This window comes from Thalassophryne amazonica, chromosome 4 (assembly GCF_902500255.1).
Source record: "Thalassophryne amazonica chromosome 4, fThaAma1.1, whole genome shotgun sequence".
NCBI lineage: Eukaryota > Metazoa > Chordata > Actinopteri > Batrachoidiformes > Batrachoididae > Thalassophryne > Thalassophryne amazonica.
This window is the reverse complement of record NC_047106.1, coordinates 25,626,577-25,648,995: the sequence shown is the minus strand read 5'-3', so window position 1 is coordinate 25,648,995 and position 22,419 is coordinate 25,626,577. Positions and strand designations below refer to the sequence as shown.

The window sequence follows — 22,419 nt, the reverse complement described above, 5'->3', positions numbered from 1 at the left end:
TTTAAGTAATGGTTTAATTACTGCCACCTTAAAAGCCTGTGGTACATAGCCAACTAACAAAGATAGATTGATCATATTTAAGATCGAAGCATTAAATAATGGTAGGGCTTCCTTGAGCAGCCTGGTAGGAATGGGGTCTAATAAACATGTTGATGGTTTGGATGAAGTAACTAATGAAAATAACTCAGACAGAACAATCGGAGAGAAAGAGTCTAACCAAATACCGGCATCACTGAAAGCAGCCAAAGATAACGATACGTCTTTGGGATGGTTATGAGTAATTTTTTCTCTAATAGTTAAAATTTTGTTAGCAAAGAAAGTCATGAAGTCATTACTAGTTAAAGTTAATGGAATACTCAGCTCAATAGAGCTCTGACTCTGTCAGCCTGGCTACAGTGCTGAAAAGAAACCTGGGGTTGTTCTTATTTTCTTCAATTAGTGATGAGTAGAAAGATGTCCTAGCTTTACGGAGGGCTTTTTTTATAGAGCAACAGACTCTTTTTCCAGGCTAAGTGAAGATCTTCTAAGTTAGTGAGACGCCATTTCCTCTCCAACTTACGGGTTATCTGCTTTAAGCTACGAGTTTGTGAGTTATACCACGGAGTCAGGCACTTCTGATTTAAAGCTCTCTTTTTTAGAGGAGCTACAGCATCCAAAGTTGTCTTCAATGAGGATGTAAAACTATTGACGAGATACTCTATCTCACTTACAGAGTTTAGGTAGCTACTCTGCACTGTGTTGGTATATGGCATTAGAGAACATAAAGAAGGAATCATATCCTTAAACCTAGTTACAGCGCTTTCTGAAAGACTTCTAGTGTAATGAAACTTATTCCCCACTGCTGGGTAGTCCATCAGAGTAAATGTAAATGTTATTAAGAAATGATCAGACAGAAGGGAGTTTTCAGGGAATACTGTTAAGTCTTCTATTTCCATACCATAAGTCAGAACAAGATCTAAGATATGATTAAAGTGGTGGGTGGACTCATTTACTTTTTGAGCAAAGCCAATAGTCTAATAATAGATTAAATGCAGTGTTGAGGCTGTCATTCTCAGCATCTGTGTGGATGTTAAAATCGCCCACTATAATTATCTTATCTGAGCTAAGCACTAAGTCAGACAAAAGGTCTGAAAATTCACAGAGAAACTCACAGTAACGACCAGGTGGACGATAGATAATAACAAATAAAACTGGTTTTTGGGACTTCCAATTTGGATGGACAAGACTAAGAGTCAAGCTTTCAAATGAATTAAAGCTCTGTCTGGGTTTTTGATTAATTAATAAGCTGGAATGGAAGATTGCTGCTAATCCTCCGCCTCGGCCCGTGCTACGAGCATTCTGACAGTTAGTGTGACTCGGGGGTGTTGACTCATTTAAACTAACATATTCATCCTGCTGTAACCAGGTTTCTGTAAGGCAGAATAAATCAATATGTTGATCAATTATTATATCATTTACCAACAGGGAATTAGAAGAGAGAGACCTAATGTTTAATAGACCACATTTAACTGTTTTAGTCTGTGGTGCAGTTGAAGGTGCTATATTATTTTTTCTTTTTGAATTTTTATGCTTAAATAGATTTTTGCTGGTTATTGGTAGTCTGGAAGCAGGCACCGTCTCTACGGGGATGGGGTAATGAGGGGATGGCAGGGGGAGAGAAGCTGCAGAGAGGTGTGTAAGACTACAACTCTGCTTCCTGGTCCCAACCCTGGATAGTCACGGTTTGGAGGATTTAAGAAAATTGGCCAGATTTCTAGAAATGAGAGCTGCTCCATCCAAAGTGGGATGGATGCCGTTTCTCCTAACAAGACCAGGTTTTCCCCAGAAGCTTTGCCAATTATCTATGAAGCCCACCTCATTTTTTGGACACCACTCAGACAGCCAGCAATTCAAGGAGAACATGCGGCTAAACATGTCACTCCCGGTCTGATTGGGGAGGGGCCCAGAGAAAACTACAGAGTCCGACATTGTTTTTGCAAAGTTACACACCGATTTAATGTTAATTTTAGTGACCTCCGATTGGCGTAACCGGGTGTCATTACTGCCGACGTGAATTACAATCTTACCAAATTTACGCTTAATAGCAGTAAATCAATCAATAGCAGTAAAATTATAAACAGAATGTCAATTGCATAGAAGCTAAAGACGAAGAAATTCTTATCTCTATACAATTTCTGCAAACAAGTGCAAGTCAATCAAAATCCAATAAAATTCAATCATTAAAGGTATAGGGCCATTGAGCTTTTTAAGATTTTAAGGCATAACAAGAATTTTCACTGGCACCACTACAATTTTATTTATTAGTCTTTAAATATGGGATTGGGATTCATAATACAATACTGCTAACATGATCAAAATTCACGCTGTCTAGAATTTTTTTTAAATAAAAGTTCCCCCAAAGGGTAAATTTTCAAGAGAAGAAATGACCTTGAAATACTGACAGCAGTGACGGTTGACACTATGGTTGAGACAGCCAGTGACGTCATAGATCAGGTGGAGACTTCCCCAGACTTGCGCAAACCATTATGGGAAGAACAGGGTGGCAGCCAATCAGAGGAGAGAAATACAATGACATATGTTGGCTTGTCTCACTCTGGCTCCTCTGCCAACACTGCAGAAAGCTAAGATGTTCCTCATATATAATGTAAAAGGTAGCAAGAAATAAGCACTTCTGAAATGATAAATGCTGTTTTGTAACCTGGTAAGACCTCTGGAGTGATTTACAAGACATTTCACACACGTCAAAGTCAACCATCGCATCAAGGTAACAAAAGTGCGTGCATGTGCGCGCGCACACGTCCTCCTGCAGACAGCATTAAAAAGAAAAGAAAATTTCCGCTATGAAATTCCCCCCAGATAAACATGTTAACATGAACTGTAATTTTATAACACCTTTCAAAAATAAACCAATATTATAATGCTGGGATTTCAGGAGAAATTTAATTTTGTCAGTTTAGTGAAATGTGGGTGGCACTCTAGCTTTAATTATACTAAACAATGACAAAAACTAAGACCTACAGTGTCCTCTGAAAGTGCAGCAATGACAAAAATCCAATTATTTGTTTCTGCTGTCGATATTTGGATTTGTGATTAAAAGACAAATTTGAAAATCCATTTCAGAGCGCTCGTTTCTTTACATCGCAACGCAAGTCTACATCTGCTTTTTAAACACTGGAACATGTCACTTGCGTATTTGTTTTATCTGATATTATGGCGACTGTAATCACTGTGGCAATTAGTCAATTACTTTTAAAAGCATAAGACTAGTTCCTTCGATCCCACCGTGCTGTCCAAGAAGTTGTTAAGGAGTTGCCAAAGACAATCTACCATGTGTGTATGCGTACATAATAATGATAATATTGCCTTTACTGTCATTGTACACATACATACAACGAAATGTGTCCTTTGCATTTAACCATCCTAATTACAGTTAGACACAATCCAACCACTAGGAGTCGTGAGCAGCCACAGTCCAACACCCGGGGACCAACTCCAGATGTAGAGACGCTGCCTTGGTCAGGGGCAGAGAAAGGAGCAGACCCTAAATAAGCATGTTTTTTGAATGTTGGAGGAAACCAGAGTGCCTGGAGGAAACCCACACTGACTTGTGGAGAACATCCAAACTCCACACAGAAAGGGCGGGAAACGATCCTATGACCTTCTTTCTGTGAGGCATCAGTGCTAACTACTAAGCCACCGTGCCGCCATACATACATAAGGTATATAAAGCAATAATAACTTACATAATGGCCAATCAAAAGTAAACAAAAAGATCATTATTTTTCCTCCAATGAACCAAAGAAAAAAGGCGGAGAAACCATAAAAAAGGGAATAAATCACTTTTTTCTTTTGATCTGTGTCTGTGTGTGTGCACACACGTGTGAAAGAATTTGCACAGGCTTTAGATACAATTTGGTGGTGGTGGTGGTGGGGGCCTCCAAGGAAAAAATATTTGGAATCATTGACCTTGATCATGTGTCTGGAGCAGGGTGTCCTTAAATTGAGTGTGGGAAGGCACCAAGAGAAGTAAAATATGACAATTCTCAAGAAGTGTAGATACTTTCCTACACAGTATCCAAACTCGTATCGCTACAAAATGTTGCTATAAGACACACGAGAGGAACCCATTTTGTAATGTGCAGTGTTGAAGGCTGGTGGTGGCGGCACCGTGCGCTGTGGATGATTCTCGGCTGCAGGTGCCGAGAGGGCTATGAGTGTAAACGCAGTTCTGAAAATTACAGCGTAATTATGAAGGAAAACTAGACACTGAAGTCTGCAGGACACTGACGTGGGAGAGACTGTGGTTCAAAGAACAGATTTAACAAACGCGGCATTTAGGCTGAAGGCCCAAAAAAAAAAAAACAAAAAAAAAAACACACATCTTTCTTCCAGCTGAGTATTCTTTCTTTTATGAGCATGCTTTTTCTTTGCACACTGTACCATAAACCTGTGACTAGAACCCCATCAAACACACACTAGTATATCTGAGCCACTGAAGCTTTTAACACCTGCAGAGTTCTTAAAAAACGCAGCATGAGAATCTTGCAGTTTTTTCCTCAGAATCACTGGGAAGGCAGCTTGACAGCTGTGTCATTCTCTTCACATTTTGTAATGACTAACTGGACTGCAAAGGTGTTGGGATCATCCCTGACTTAATCTTTTTAATTATTTCTTTTTTTAAATTGGGTGTTCACAGATCTGAATTCTGAAAAGGGTTAGGGATAAATAAAGTGTTATTTATCCCCAAGGGGCAATTTTAAAAAGGCATGGCAATAGGCTGGAAGACTATAACATGCACACAATACACAACCATCAACAATACACAGACCATGCAACCACTTTCAACAGCTAAAAAGGTTGGAAGTGCTGGATCGTAAAGTGCTTTTAAATAAAGTGCTACTAAAATGTGCTTCAAACATCAGTTTCAAGCCATGAGGGGGTTAAAGTTCAGCATTTAGGAGCTGGACAGCCTTGGGTATGAAGGCTGTCTTTCTCCTCTGAGTCCCACAGCCTGGACAACGAAGTCTGCATCCTGAAGGGAGACAAAAACTCCAAAGAAAGCACATGGGTGGAGTTGTGTAATATTTTGCGAGCAGTTTTTACTGTCAGTTGATCACATAATGAGGTGAGAGACCGAACAAGTTGCCTAATGATTTTAGAGCAGGGGTAGGCAACCTGTTCCAGAAAGAGCCATGAGGGTGCAGGTTTTCTTTGCAGCCACTGACTCCACCAGGTGATTTCACTGATTAACTGATTCCATCTGCTCAAAGTGATATTAATCAGTAAAATCACCTGGTGGAGTCAGTGGCTGCAAAGAAAACCTGCACGCTCATGGCTCTTTCTGGAACAGGTTGCCTACACCTGTTTTAGAGCAAACCTTGGCCACATACAGCAAACGGTTTTGCAGGGTGATGGAGTGGAACCAGCAAGTGAAAGAGAAGGTGATTACATTTTCAATGAATGCATAATAAAATGGAGTGAGATTGTCCTTGTTTACACTGAATGATTTCAGCTGTCTAAGAAGGAAATGTCTCCGGTGACATTTCTTGAGCAGTTCATCCGTGTTAGGGGAGAACCTCAATGAGCTGTCAAAGAGAGTGATTATGGTGGTGTACGGATGCATAATTACCCCCTCCAACGAGGAGGTTATGTTTTCACCCTTATTTGTCTGTTTGTGAACAGCCTGGAGCCCACAATTTTTCATATATCATTATGAAATTTTTACTGAAGACTCATATCCTGATAGGCAAGAATGAATTCAATTTCAAGGTTACAGGTTAAAGGGCAAAGTCAGTAAAAATTCTGGATTACTGAAAAAAATCTAACTTTAACACTGAACACATTTTCAAAAATTCCTAGCTCTGTCAAAGAAGATCAAATTTCTTTCATACAGTATTTGACAGCGTTGTGTAGGATGGTATCTTTTATCAACTGACAACGTTTGATCCAGATTATAGATTTTCTGTCCATTTAAATTTAACCCTGAAAACCCCATTTTATTTATATTTTACATTATATATCTTAATCAAACGTGCCCCAATTACTCTCATATTTGAACGTGATGTGCAGAATGGCACTCACTATCACCTGACAAAGTTTGATCTGGTGTCGCAGACCGAATGGTCCCCCCAAAAATCAGTCCACCCTGCCTTCACTGTGCATGTGTCATTAGCCACTGTTCATGGATTATCACCTCGTTTCTGCTTCAAACTGCACTCCAGTCATCTGTCTCAGCGACAGATATCTGAAACTTTTGTACAACAATCATTTCCACATAAATTCAACATTATTTCATCATAAAAGACACATGAAGCAATCAGAGCGCCGCAGCTAAACGAGCTGCTAGCTGATGCTTTCACTGCACATCAGTCATTTCAAAGCGTCACAGAATTTTGCAGTTTCTGCTTAAAACTGCCTCGTTTCTGCTTAAAACTGACTTTAGAATGATTTAAAAGGTTTTACCTTTATCATCTGATGGTTAATAATCACATTAATCCATTTGATCGCTTTGGGTGAAGAGACTCCGTCTCAGACGTGCTGCTGTGGTCCGAAATGACGCATGTGCAGTGAAGTAAAGCGGAGCGATTTTTTAGGAGCGGACCGTTCGGTCTGCAACACTCCATCTGATCCGGATTGTAGATTTTGTGGATATTTTACTTTAATATTGAAAAGTCCATTTGGTGTAAATTTTGCATTATATCTCAATCAAAAGTGCCTCAATCACTCTCATTTTTCTGTTATGGATTTACCTACATCAACAAAATCGGATGAAAGTTCCAATTTTACGCCCGTTTGTCTTCCAGTTATCAATCGGAAACCAAGTGCCAAAAAGCAGTGACCATTTGTGCATAGCAAAGATAACCAATGTTCTGTGAAAGTTATCTGAAAAGGAATTCAGAAACTGAAAAAAACCTGACAACACCACAAAAAACAAACAAACTTCAAGTGCATGAACTAAATATATACTCCTGACATTTGATCACATCTAATTTAGGTTATGAAAAGCCACTTCTAACAGGACTTTGACCTTGAAAATTTTTCCAAGGTAAAACGTATTGAATTGTAAACTAGTTTTGGTGGAGGTTTGCACTCTATGAGTGCGGTGCTCTAGTTACAAATGATTTAATGAATTAATAGTGTTGCTGCAATCTGACAGCAGTTGTGAATAATTGTATAATTTATTATTAAAAACACTGATCTACAGCCAAAATGCTTCTGAAATAAAGATAGACAAACTTTACTCATTTTGGGCCACGGAGACTGAAAATGTTTGAAACTGCTGATTGGCTGTAGTTTTAAGAAATGCTACTACTGTGCTACTAAGGATTAATATATGACCCTTTTGCTGATTTTTAAAGTCTTACAAAAAGAGAACAGGTGAAAAATTATACAAACAGTCAGATAAAAAAGACCCATGGTTATGATTTTTCAAGACAAGTCTACTCTTAACACAATATAATTATGTAGACGCAAAATGTAAAAATGTGTATATCTTGAAAACAGTAGCCAATTAGCCATTGTTATTGTCATATTTGAATTCAACATGCCAAAATCCATAATAAACAGCACATTTTATTTCTGAAACAGACAAATGTTAAATATTTGTATACCAGTGTAATATGATCAATTTGTAGAGGTCTGATTCCTGTTGACATTAAAATATCTTTATTGTTAAAAAAAAAAAAAGATAATTCATTCATTCTCTATAACTGCTTACTCCAATTTTGGGTCATAGGGGGCTGGAGCCTATCCCAGCAGTCATTTAGCATGAGGTGGGGTACACCCTGGACAGGATGCCTGTCTATCGAAGGGGGAAAAAAAAAAAAAAAGTTTTGTTTGCCTCATTTTTCAACATAACAGCTTTTATTTTATCAGCACTGCCAAACTTAATGTGTTAAAACAAAACAAAACTGTCCGACTGTATGTGTTTGTGACAAAATTAAAGTCTCAGACAGAATGTTCTTCCTATGCTGTTATCCTGCTAAATGCATATGAATGCAGCCAGATAGCGCAAGATGAACCCGTCAGTGGCAAAACAAGCAGAAATTTCCAGAAGAGACAGACAGTCTCGTACAGCGAGCCGCAGTGGTACACAGTGTTCTGGTCATTCATTCTGTGGGTACATGATGCTCTCCAAACGACATTCATTACAGTCTTTGATTTGCTTCCTGGTGTGTTTTTTGTGCACGGCAGTTACCTGCTCCCTCATGGCGCTAATCAGCTCCTCATCCTGGTGCTGGTTATGGTTTCCTTTTTGCTGGAGCTCTTGTTTCAGGGCCTGCAGATCAGCAGACATAGCCCGCTCCACCTCCATCGCCTGCCACACAACCACAGAAGAAATGACAAAGATGTGAAATTCAGAAGCGGAGCAAGTAATGATCATTGGCACTGAATCAGGAGGACAGACCTCATTTTGAACTTTGAGCCTGTTAAAGCCTGGGTAGGCTGGATCAACGCTGCATGATGCCTCGTTCCTTGTCCCCACTGGGGGCAGTGACATTATACAAATAATGAACGTTTTTTTCATTTGTGCAATGGAAAGAATATTCATGAGGTGAAAGACGGAATGCTCCATTAAACAAGGCTCATTATTTGTTTTATATAATGCCTAAAACAGATCCTTGTCATTTGATATTTTATTCATTCATAAAACAAGAGGAAGGGGACTTACATTTTGGTGTGCATCACTGGTCCTTTGAGGTCAAGAAGTTCCAAACAGTTCAATACGAACTTTAAATAGCAACCCAATACAATCCAAACTTGTTTGTGTACAGACTGCCGTCTGCTTTCCTCAGTACAATGAAAAATCGCGACAGAAATGTGTCAAGCGCTTCATCAGACAGCGCTTCTACTTCAGCTAGAGGCATCTCAAAGAATACTGCAAATTCCTCCAGACGGCTTACGGCATACTGGATTTGTTTTGTTTTATTTATTTATTTATAGCACCGTCAATAAGCTTATTCAAATCATGGTCTGCCACCAAAACAAACCCCGCCATGTTTGTTTTTGGACTATGAACCATTGCCGCCTGTCAAGGTGATCGTGGCATGCTATGGTGCAAAAAGTACAGAACCAAAATTGCACCATAAATGGAACCAAAACTGCACAGTAAATGGAACAAAATGGCAAATGGGACAAATGACCCACATCATGTGACATACAAACCATCAATCAAATGACAAAGCTCTATTTAGGCATTACACAATATCAGAATATTACAGCATAGAAGAAGCCTGATGTGTAAATGGCATCTGTCTGTTAGTATAGCTCAACATATTATTATATACTGCAGAGGTCACGACCCCTGCTCTTGGAGAACACCGACCCAGCAGGTTTTCAAACACCTTCTGCACCACCAAACATTTATTAAGTCAGGGGTTGTCAGCCAATCAAAAGCAAACGCCAGACATTACTAATCAGCTGTGTTTGTAGCAGATAAAAGATGGAAAACATGCAGGACACAAGCTCTTGTGGGAGCAGGGCTGGTGACCCCTGATATACAATGTCAGGAAAGCATTTACCCAGAATTCATTTGTGCTGCAAAGCATCTGCATTTTTGACCACTCTGGTCCTCTCAGCCAGATTTCCCTACACAGTGAGTTTTCATTTTAGTGCAAAGCCAGGACGGTGCATGGTTTGACCACTTCTGTGGGAAGATAACGATGCTGTAGAGCACTTTCCGCTGCATGTGCATCCATGAGCGATTACTAATTTACCCAGGTTGCATTTGGACTTTAAGGTGGTAATGGGGTGAAAAAACAAAAAAAACAAAACACAACCTGGTAGACAGGCTGACTCAAATGCACCTAAACCGGCAACGGAGAGGAGCACTCGACCTGAAAAGACCAACTGAACCATGTGGATAGTTTTGGTTTTTAATTGATCTAAAATTCTACTTTTTCCTAATATAAAAAAATTGCGTTAAACAAGTTCAGGTCTGCAGCAGAGATCAGGTTGCTTATTGTTTATTCACTATTGTATTATATATATTTCTATCTTCTGTTTAGACCACACACAAAGACCACACAAACCTGTATATCCCCCTGCATGTTGATGACCTGCTGTATGGAAATAAAGCTGGTACGAGGATTCTCTGGCTGGAATCTATCCGTAGTGTTCCTATCCTAAAAAGAAACACTATTCCATACTTTACATTCGCTGTTGCTCTCGCTTCCCAGTGTGTGGTGAGCACCTTGCATGGCAGCACCCCGATATAGGTGTGTGTGAATGGGTGAATGTGAGGCCTCCTTGTAAAGCGCTTTGAGCTTCTGATTCAGATGGAAAAGCACTATATAAATGCAGTCCATTTATCACTTATTAAAATGAGGCAAGTGTATCGGATGAAGGTGTCATGATCCTGCCCTTGATGGGCTTCCTGTCATGAGTTTTTCATTGATCTCTGCTTTCTTGTTCTGTACATCTGTATTTGTATTCTCACCATGTTCATGTTTTCATTGGTTTTGTTTTCTGTTCATCATTCATTTATTGTGTAGTTTTGTCTTAGTGGCTGTTTTGCCATATTGTTTTCATTTACTCTTACCTTAGTCACTTCAGGCTTAGTTTGGTTCTGTTTATCTCATTTATGTTTTAGTCTGGCTTTTTCTGTGAAGTTTACGTTTGTCTCTGGTTTTGTTTTCCGTTTATCAGTTATTTTTCTGTTCAGTCATTTTTGGCATTATCTGTTATTCTGTAGTCTGGGTTTGTTTTCTATTTAGTCTATAGGTTGTTTTGCCATTTTGTTCTTGTTAGTTTTTATCCTTTAGCCATGGTCAGTTCCGTTCTAGTTTTGTCTTAGTCTTTTATTTTCTGGCTGGTCTGTCCACCTTAACATTTATTAGTTTTTGGGTCATTTCTTTCCGTTAGCATGTTATGATGTTCAGTTGTTTTTTCTCTTTCTTTTGTCTCTGCATTTTGTCCTTTCTGTTTTTCTTTCTTCCTCAGGATTATCTTTTGGCTTTTGCTGTTCAGTATTTTTGCACTTAGTCACACCCACCTGAACTTTCCTTTTTCTTCTGTTTGCCACACCCCCCTTCCTGATTCTTCCAACACACCTGTTCTCACTTTCCTCATTTCCACCCTGGTTATTTAAGTCCTCTGTTTTCACTCGATCCTCGCCAGTTCGTTGAATTTCACAGTCCTCATACCAGCCTTTTTCATAGCTCTGCCTTGTCTTGCTGTGTACCGACCCAGCTCTGTTTTGTGACCTCGTCTTGCTACTGCCCACGTACTTTGTCTGCCTGTGTAAAAGATCTGAGCCTGCCTTTTTTAACGATGCCTTTGCCTGCCGACTACCTGTACCTCTGCATCCTTGACTGTCTGTGTACTGAATCCCAGCTCGTTTTGACCGATAAAGCCTTTCAATTTCAACTCCACTGTCTGTGAGGTTTTGCATTTGGGTCCCACAAACTTCTGTGCCACATCAAGGTGAGTTCATGTCAGAAGGTTTCAGAGGGTTATATGAAAATAAAAATATAAGCAACAATAAATCAAAACACAGCCCAGGTACACACACACCACACATACTCAGAGCTGTGTATATTTGCTCAAGATGAGAGACCAGAATCCTGCATCTGTACAGCAGGGGAAGCTTCAAAAGTTAACAAAACACAGAATAATTACAATAAAATCTGCCTTTTTTAAGAGCCGCTCCTTTAAAGTTACCAAAAGAGGCAGACTGCTGAGATAAACATTTTATGTTTAGTGATACTAACTTTATTTTATTGATTCAAATGTTTCATTATTTACACAGGGTGCAACATGCACGCACACACACGAGGGTGGACACTGAAACAATTTTGCCTCCAATGTGATTATTTCAGCAACATATCAAAGAGAAACTGCTAGGAAATTAATCCTTTACTTACCGTCATGACACCAAACGGGTTTTGCCTACAATTTCAGAAATGCGCATAATCGCCTTTGATGTAACGCATGCGCACAGCAGTCAGCAAAGCACATTTCAAAGATGGTGTCGTCCCTGAATGCCTCAGTGGAAAAATATGCTTGCATATACATGAAAACACATTTATTGCAGAATAATAGTGATAATATTAAAAAAGGTGCAGACCTAAAAAGTATGTATGACAGTTATTGTCACACTCTGATGGGCTGTCAGTAAATCATCACTGTTACAGCAGGTTTTCTTTAAACCAGTCAGGGGATGGAAGCGGAGCCGAGACGGCTTTTACACAAGCAAATAAATCAAGGCACTGGTTTCCCCATGAGCCTTTTGGCAAACTGTACCTGTAGTTTCATGTCTTTTTTTTGTTGGAAAAAATCCTTCTCTCTTCTACTCCACCATGAAGGTGTGACATGTAATGAAACTGGTAAAATTAACACTGTGCCCAGTTCTCCAATCATAGCCACAGAAGCCTATAACTCCCTTCAGAGTCATCATGGGTGCCTTGATGGCTTCCCTCACTCTAGCATGTGTATTTCATCTGCTTTTGTGTATAAGATGTTTTCTTGTATGTTAAAAAAAAAAAAAAGTATATAAAACACAGCAGCACATCACATAGATTCGTGTAGAACAGGTAGCTCAGAGGGATAAGGAGTTGGGCAACCAATAAGCAGACATATGTAGGTTTGATTCCTGTCAATGCTATCCATCTGTATTCTTGAACAAGACAATCTGCATTCTACCAGTCCACCCAGTTGTAAATACGTACCAGTCTTAAAATCTACGTCAGATTTCCTGAGGACCTTTAGTGAGGAGCCCAGTTCATTGGTCTCTTAGTCCATCCGTCCCCCCCATCCTAGGCTGGGACATCTTACTCAACAATTTGGTGGACCCTGTCAGGTCCAATCACAGCCACATAATGATGGTGAAAGGGTCACGTCTGTGGTAGATGAAGCAGAGGGCATCTTTGTGTTGGCAGCGAGACCATCATGCCACATTAGGCAACAATGAGGTCTTGGACATTAGAGGGGATGAGTTGAGAGCACAGCTTGTGTATACGTGTTTTCAGGAGTGTACAGAGGAAGTGAGGGAGGTGCGAGGGCTAAAATTGGGGGAAGTGTGTGTGTGCGAGACAAGCGTTAAACAGGCACCAATGGTCAAAGACAAAACGGCACACAGATCCTCTCCGAGGAGGCAGGCGTCAACGACAAAACGCCCGCATCTGGGAGTCTTCATTATTCTGGCTTCTTTTGAGCAACGCGGGCCCCTTCAACAATAGAAGTACCGACCCACTGAGAATCACCAGAAACAGGAACGCGAAGCGGACGCTCCATTTGCGTGAAAGACAAAGACGAAGACCCCTCATGTACCTCCCTCCAGGTTTTGAAGCGTCCCCAGTCCAAACACTAAAGTGTCAAACAGATGACTACCCAAACTACAACTGAGCCCCTCAAAGCACAGCTCTCTCTCAGGATGATGGGACGCCGGGGTAAGAGGGGGCAGCATCAAAAGCACAGAGTGAAAGATTTATGTCCCTCTGCAGTAAACAGTCTGTCTTTTTTTGTCTGAGAGCTACATGATGCTGGCAGAGGGAGCAGAGGTCACGGGGGCTTGCCTCAATTTGGGCGTCTCCTTTTACAATAACGGAAATCCACAGTGTGGCGTCCGTCACAGCTGTCCACGAAAGCTGTGATCAATGGCAGGGCAAAGCATTCATGTACGAGTGGGCGTCAAAAAGGAATTTAGATGACTTTGTCACGTTAAAAGGCCCCTTTTTTCCACACATAATGTACTGTGGTGAAAAGTATGATTTGCAGACACAGTTTTTTTCCTGCCCCACTAAGGGGAGGGAGGTACTCTGGAGGTTAGAGCATCATGCTTGTGATCAGAGGATCCTCAGTTCGATTCCTCGTAAAACAGGCGACTCACTAAAAGCCAGTTTCAACTACAGAGACTCGTGGTGCATTTTACAGGGTCTGACACCTTTGAGTGTGTTTCTACCAGAGGGACCATCACTGAAAGGTGAGATTTAGGGCTTTTTCAAGGCAGCAAGAATAAGATCTGTTTCTGGGGTGGGTACTTCTGAACAGCCCTGAAAAACTGTTGTTCAAGGCTCAACACTGACTGGTTGTTAATGACAACAACAAGTGTCAAGCTGGACTAGCAAAACAAGAGCAATAGCAGAAGAATCGAAAACAGACTATGGACCGTAGAGTAGATGGATGGATCGACGAAGATGTACAGGTGTTGCTAGTTTTATTGTCAACGGATGAGTTCAACAAGGATTCAGGTACTCAAAGAGGACTTAGTCTATATGGCAACCGAAACTGCTGGAGAACTTTTACGTTACTGCACACACACACACACACACATACACACGAGTCCACTGGGTGTTTACCTCAAAGGAGGCACAACAGCTGACAGGCTGATTATAGGAACATTCCTGTACACATTTGCAACATTTGGGAAGTAAGTCAAGTTCTGGTGGTGGAAGTGGACTTTAAGGCACCATTGAGTAAGGTCCTTAATTTCCAAGTTGGTCCCGGTATACAATTAAGCACCTTGACATCAGTGTGAGTGTGAATGTGAGACATCATGGTAAAGCACTGTGAGCATCTGCATCAGATGAGAGAGTGCTACAGAAATGAAGTCTATTTATCTCATTTAGTCACTTTAAACAGGGTACTGCTTAGGTCAGACTGTTTATTTTCCTCAAGCCCACAATGACAAACCTTATGTACAGTATCTCAAATTTGCAAGGTGTGCTTGTACAAATATTATTTTGATTGCTCGATAACCCTGATTTGATGCCAACTGCACCACAGTTTACTGGAGCTGATGATAACAGATAGTGTGCATGACTAATGCTGACTTTTTATCTAATACAGCCTGGTACACTTCTCCAAGGCCCTAAAATTTACTTTTCGTGATGTTCTAGTGTTGACAGTTGAATTTTTACCTCTGGCCAACAATCAAACCCAACATATCATAATCACCATTTCCAGATAATCGTACTTATTTTCCAGCATGGCGTGTTTTCTCCATTTAACTTGTTTATACAGAATTTCATATTCATGACTGTGTGAACCGATGAATCATTTTGTTGCATAAGAGTGAACCATATCATGACAGCAAGCAAGAACAGCTTGTGTTCCAGTCACTTACTGTGACTGTGAGTAGCACTCAGTAACATCACAATGATCTTTTCAAGAGGCAAGCGCATGAAGCAAAGAGCATGGACACATACACACTTGTGCACCCGCCCAATGTGTGTGAGATCTGTGTGATATGATATAAACAAGCACAATATAGAGTTGTATGCAAAGGTTTGGGCACCCCTGATATTTTTTATGATTTTCCTTTATAAATCATTGGTTGTTTGGATCAGCAATTTCAGATTAATTTATTTATTTAGGAACAATTGGAGTATTATCCAAAGAAGTAAGAATGAGCTCACCTGCTGATATAGAGGTTTTCTTAAATCAATCAATCAATTTTATTTATATAGAGCCAAATCACAACAAACAGTTGCCCCAAGGCGCTTTATATTGTAAGGCAAGGCCATACAATAATTACGTAAAGACCCCAACGGTCAAAACGACCCCCTGTGAGCAAGCACTTGGCGACAGTGGGAAGGAAAAACTCCCTTTTAACAGGAAGAAACCTCCAGCAGAACCAGACTCAGGGAGGGGCAGTCTTCTGCTGGGACTGGTTGGGGCTGAGGGAGAGAACCAGGAAAAAGACATGCTGTGGAGGGGAGCAGAGATCAATCACTAATGATTAAATGCAGAGTGGTGCATACAGAGCAAAAAGAGAAAGAAACACTCAGTGCATCATAGGAACCCCCCAGCAGTCTAAGTCTATAGCAGCATAACTAAGGGATGGTTCAGGGTCACCTGATCCAGCCCTAACTATAAGCTTTAAGCTATAAGCTTTAAACTATAAGTTTTAAGCCTAATCTTAAAAGTAGAGAGGGTGTCTGTCTCCCTGATCCGAATTGGGAGCTGGTTCCAGAGGAGAGGAGCCTGAAAGCTGAAGGCTCTGCCTCCCATTCTACTCTTACAAACCCTAGGAACTACAAGTAAGCCTGCAGTCTGAGAGCGAAGCGCTCTATTGGGGTGATATGGTACTATGGTACTAAGATAAGATGGGACCTGATTATTCAAAACCTTATAAGTAAGAAGAAGAATTTTAAATTCTATTCTAGAATTAACAGGAAGCCAATGAAGAGAGGCCAATATGGGTGAGATATGCTCTCTCCTTCTAGTCCCTGTCAGTACTCTAGCTGCAGCATTTTGAATTAACTGAAGGCTTTTCAGGGAACTTTTAGGACAACCTGATAATAATGAATTACAATAGTCCAGCCTAGAGGAAATAAATGCATCAATTAGTTTTTCAGCATCACTCAGACAAGACCTTTCTAATTTTAGAGATATTGCGTAAATGCAAAAAAGCAGTCCTACATATTTGTTTAATATGCGCATTGCATGACATATCCTTATCAAAAATGACTCCAAGATTTCTCACAGTATTACTAGAGGTCAGGGTAATGCCATCCAGAGTAAGGATCTGGTTAGACACCATGTTTCTAAGATTTGTGGGGCCAAGTACAATAACTTCAGTTTTATCTGAGTTTAAAAGCAGGAAATTAGAGGTCATCCATGTCTTTATGTCTGTAAGACAATCCTGCAGTTTAGCTAATTGGTGTGTGTCCTCTGGCTTCATGAATAGATAAAGCTGGGTATCATCTGCGTAACAATGAAAATTTAAGCAATGCTGTATAATAATACTGCCTAAGGGAAGCATGTATAAAGTGATTAAAATTGGTCCTAGCACAGAACCTTGTGGAACTCCATAATTAACCTTAGTCTGTGAAGAAGATTCCCCATTTACATGAACAAATTGTAATCTATTAGATAAATATGATTCAAACCACCGCAGCGCAGTGCCTTTAATACCTATGGCATGCTCTAATCTCTGTAATAAAATTGTATGGTCAACAGTATCAAAAGCAGCACTGAGGTCTAACAGAACAAGCACAGAGATGAGTCCACTGTCTGAGGCCATAAGAAGATCATTTGTAACCTTCACTAATGCTGTTTCTGTACTATGATGAATTCTAAAACCTGACTGAAACTCTTCAAATAGACCATTCCTCTGCAGATGATCAGTTAGCTGTTCTACAACTACCCTTTCAAGAATTTTTGAGAGAAAAGGAAGGTTGGAGATTGGCCTATAATTAGCTAAGATAGCTGGGTCAAGTGATGGCTTTTTAAGTAATGGTTTAATTACTGCCACCTTAAAAGCCTGTGGTACATAGCCAACTAATAAAGATAGATTGATCATATTTAAGATCGAAGCATTAAATAATGGTAGGGCTTCCTTGAGCAGCCTGTTAGGAATGGGGTCTAATAGACATGTTGATGGTTTGGATGAAGTAACTAATGAAAATAACTCAGAACAACAAATAACACTGAGCGAGATTTTTTATTGTTCAGAAGCAATTTGTTAGCTTGTAGCCATAATTGAACCAAGTTAAAATTATATTGAAGCGAGTGGTGAATGTCAGCAATATTGGTTTTATAACAATAAATAACAGTATCATCCGCATAGAGTTGAATATTACAGTCTTTGCAGGTGAGAGGAAGGTCATTAATAAAAATTGAAAATAACAGAGGGCCAAGTGAAGAACCCTGAGGCACACCTTTATCGATAGTTTGAAAGTCAGAGTGACAATTTTTGGGAAAAAAAAAACAAAACAAAACAAAACCATATCATATAGCAGACAAACAGTGATATTTGAGAAGTGAAATGAAGTTTCTAGCATTTACAGAAAGTGTGCAATAATTCTTTAAACAAAATTAGGCAGGTGCATAAATTTGGGCAACCCAACAGAAAAAAAAAAAAAAAAAAAAAAAATCATCAATATTTAGTAGATCCTCTTTTTACAGAAATGACAGCCTCTAAATAGTCCCAGCAGAAGACTGCCCCTCCCTGAGCCTGGTTCTGCTGGAGGTTTCTTCCTGTTAAAAGGGAGTTTTTCCTTCCCACTGTCGCCAAGTGCTTGCTCACAGGGGGTCGTTTTGACCGTTGGGGTTTTTCCGTAATTATTGTATGGCCTTGCCTTACAATATAAAGTGCCTTGGGGCAACTGTTTGTTGTGATTTGGCACTATATAAATAAAATTGATTTGATTTAAATTCTTCCTATAGCTTCTAATTAGAGTCTGGATCTGGAAAAGGCATTCGACCATGTCCTTCGAGGTATCCTGTGGGTGGTGCTCCGGGAGTACGGGGTCCGGGGTCTTTTGTTAAAGGCTATCCGGTCCCTGTACGACCGCAGCAGGAGCTTGGTTCGCATTGCTGGTAGTAAGTCAAGCCTGTTTCCAGTGCACGTCGGCCTCCGCCAGGGCTGCCCTTTGGCACCGGTTCTGTTCATTAACTTTATGGACAGAATTTCTAGGTGCAGTCAGGGTGTAGAGGGGGTCCGGTTTGGGAACCACAGAATCTCATCTCTGCTGTTTGCGGACAATATGGTTCTGTTGGCTTCGTCAAGTCAGGACATTTGGCGTGCACTGGAGCGGTTTGCAGCTGAGTGTGAAGCGTCCGGGATGAAAATCAGCACCTCCAAATCCGAGGCCATGGTTCTCGACTGGAAAAAGGTACTTTGCCCTCTTCAGGTCGGTGGAGTGTCCTTGCCTCAAGTGGAGGAGTTTAAGTATCTTGGGGTCTTGTTCACGAGAGAGGGACGGATGGAGCGTGAGATCGACAGACGGATCACTGCAGCATCTGCAGTGATGCAGTCGCTGTATCGGGCCACTGTGGTGAAGAGAGAGCTGAGCACGGGGGCAAAGCTCTCGATTTACAGATTGATCTACGTTCTAACCCTCACCTATGGTCATGAGATTTGGCTCATGACCGAAAGAACAAGATCGCAAGTACAAGCAGCCGAGATGAGTTACCTCCGCAGGGTGGCTGGGCGCTCCCTTAGATATAGGGTGAGGAGCTCGGTCACTCGGGAGGAGCTCGGAGTCGAGCCTCTGCTCCTCCACGTCGAAAGGAGCCAGCTGAGGTGGCTCAGGCATCTTTTTCGGATGCCCCCTGGAAGCATCACTGGAGAGGTGTCCCGGGCACGTTCCATTGGGAGGAGGCCCCGGGGAAGACCCAGGACATGCTGGAGGGACTACGTCTCGCAGCTGGCTTGGGAACGCCTCGGGGTTCCCCCGGAGGAGCTGGGAGAGGTGTGTGTGGATCAGGAGATCTGGGCGGCTTTGCTTGAGCTGCTGCCCCCGTGACCTGACCTTGGATGGATGGAATTTTGGACATTCTTCTTTACAAAAAAAAACTCAGGTTTGAGATGGCCATTCCAAAAAGTTGTACTTGTTCCTCTGTATGAATGCCTTAGCAGATTTTGAGCAGTGTTTAGGGTCGTTGCCTTGTTGAAAGATCCAGTCCCGGCGCAACTTTAACTTTGTCACTGATTCATAAACATTGTTCTCAAGAATCTGCTGATATTGACTGGAATCTATGTGACCCTCAACTTTAACAAGATTCCCAGTACCTGCACTGGCCACAGCCCCACAGCATGATGGAACCACCTCCAAATTTTACTGTAGGTAGCAAGCGTTTTTCTTGGAATGCTGTGTTCTTTTTCAGCCATGCATACCATCCCTTGTTATGTCCAAATAACTCAATTTTAATTTCATCAGTCCACAGCACCTTATTCCAATGAAGCTGGTTTGTCCAAATGTGCTTTAGCATACCTCAAGTGACTCTGTTTGTGGCGTGTACGCAGAAAAGGCTTCCTCTGCATTACAGCATCTCCTTGTGCAAGTGCGCTGTATAGTTGAACGATGCACAGAGACACTAGCTGCAGCAAGATCATGTTGTAGGTCTTTGGAGAAGGTCTGTGGGTTGACTATGACTGTTCTCACCATCCTTCGCTTCAGCTTATCTGAGATTTGTCTTGGCATGCCACTTTGGGCCTTAACTAGTACTGTGCCTGTGGTCTTCCATTTCCTCACTATGTTCTTCACAGTGGAAACTGACAGCTGAAATCTCATATCTTTTTGTATCCTTCCCCTAAACCATGATGTTGAACAATCTGTTTTCAGGTCATTTGAGAGTTGTTTTGAAGCTTCCATGTTGCCACTCATTAGAAAAGATGCAAAGAGGGGAAACATTTACAAATGGCCACCTTAAATACTTTTTCTCATGATTGGATTCACCTGTGTAAGGAGGTCAAGGGTCAGTGAGCTTACAAACCAATTTTGTGTTCCAATAATTAGTGCTAAATGTATTCAAATCAATAAAATGACAAGGGTGCCAAAATTTATGCACCTGCCTAATTTTGTTTAAATAATTATTGCACACTTTCTGTAAATACTAGAAACTTAATTTCACTTCTTAAATATCAGTGTGTTCATCTGCTATATGATATATTTAACTGAAATTTCTGATCCAGACAACCAATGATTTATAAAGGAAAATCATGAAAATTATCAGGGGTGCCCAAACGTTTGCATACAACTGTATTTGTGGGAGCTATTACAAATTAAAAGATTTTCTACTTGTAATAACCTGGTCCCAAGTTCACTTCCTGTTTTCCTCTGAAGGAGAGAAACTTACCAGCAGCAGGTGATTCAATGAAAATGTGGTGTGGTTTCCTTGTTTCCAATCAGAAGAAGTAAATATTGCGCTGTGTATCTTTGTTTTGTAGAGAGAGTAGCTGAGTGGATAAGGAGCTGGCCTTGACAATATGTAGGCCTGGGTTCAAATTCCATTCATACTACCTGTCCGTGTCCTTGGACAAGAATCTTCATCTACATTGTCTCAGTCCAGCTGTAAATGGGTACCAGCCTCAGCTGGGAAAGTCACCTGCATTGGATTGGCTTCCTGTTCAAAGAGAGTCGCTAATATGTAAAGACAAAAATTGTTGGAAATAGTTATCCAGCTCCAGCTAGGCTAAAAAAAAAATGTGCAGAGGATAGCCTAGCTTCTTAACTGTGCCATTAAGTAAGTCCCATCAGCTGCTCCCTTGTTTTCACATGAGGTCGGCACAGCAGATCTAAGGTGGATTTGCGTGGTGATTTGGCACAGGTTTTATGCCGGATGCCCTTCTTGACGCAACTCCACATTACATGGAAAAATGTGGCAGGGGTGGGGTTTGAACTAGGAACCTTCCGCACAAACTAAGCACACTAAACCACGCTGATAGAATAAAATATAGCCCTGCTTAGCACAGTCTACCGCTTCCTTCTAACAGCATCATGCTTTTAACCTGTAGTCTTTCCTACAGAATTATTTTAATTCAGTGCGCTCAGTCTGCTGCATGTGCACGCCAAGAAATATTCACAGAAAACTTCCATTAATTTGTCACCGCTCTGCACTGCTGCGTTTCAGTTGCATTAGACAAAAAAAAACAAAAAAAACAAACAAAACTACTACTTCATGTGTGAAGCGTCTGGACTACAAACTCGACGGCCCTCTTTGATTGATCTGTGCACATGCGCCAGGACGTTAGCACACGCAAGTGTGCCGGTTGTGGAAGTCAACATGCTAACAAAGGAAGTGGTAGCGACTTGGATAACGCCAAGCAGGGCTAAATAAAATGTAGAGACATTTTAACATCTGAAAGGTACACATTGTTATTTCACATATGGTTTTACAGAGAATGTTATTAACCGGCATTTCACTTGGTTCTAACCCGTTCGGGAATGATAAAGTGCAACCCGAAACATTTAAATACCGATTCTGCTCCAAAACTAGCAAAATTAAAAAAAACTAGTTTCAATACACATCACTAGATATGTTGTGCCACACGTTAGCCAACATTTGAGCAGCAGCGATCTGATCACTAGGAGCTGATGAGCCACATGGAATGTTTAGCGTCACGGGAAAATGATTGTAGGCATGACTGGGTGGCAAATGTCATGACTTCACACGGTACTGTGGGGTTTTTCCGACGTCCTCCTCCAGATTCTTCTCATACTTTTATTGCACTGACACAAGTAAGATAACAGCATGTTCTTTCAACCCTGGTGTATCATATTCCAAATAAACTAATAGGCAGAAACACAATCCATTTTTTAGACAATTTTGTAGAAAACTTACCCAAACAAATATGTTTAACATAAAGAGGGAATTTTCAACTTCCTAACTGGAAAAGCAAAAACAAACACCTCACGAATTTGGAATAAATAGTCTTCACTGAGTATTTAGTCATTTGTTTTAACACAGCAAGACTTGCACCAATGCAAAGGCAGGTCACAATTAAAAAATATCCACATTTTATGCTGCAGATAGTCTCAGTCTGAGTTATCTAACACCATTTATTAACAACAGAAATTTTTACCCCTGGCATCAACAGCCCAGTTTTTCAAAAGTGGTATAACAGGGGAATAAAAGTTGTTGGGGATCTATTTGAAGATAATTTAATTATGTCATTCACACAGATCCAGAACAAATATGGAATTCCACAGAGGGAATTTTTTGCCTATTTGCAGGCACGTCATTATATCA

At 40.8% G+C, this 22,419-nt stretch overlaps 1 protein-coding gene across 1 annotated transcript in view; it reads right to left on the bottom strand.

Moving 5' to 3' along the window:
- The window catches only part of si:ch211-235m3.5 (BICD family-like cargo adapter 1), a 64,778-nt gene that overhangs the window by 30,416 nt on the left and 11,943 nt on the right, over positions 1-22,419 (bottom strand). Inside the window, exon 3 of the mRNA XM_034169282.1 lies at positions 8,198-8,317. Coding sequence (XP_034025173.1) covers positions 8,198-8,317 — 120 coding nt within the window. The remainder of the gene's footprint in view (positions 1-8,197; positions 8,318-22,419) is intronic.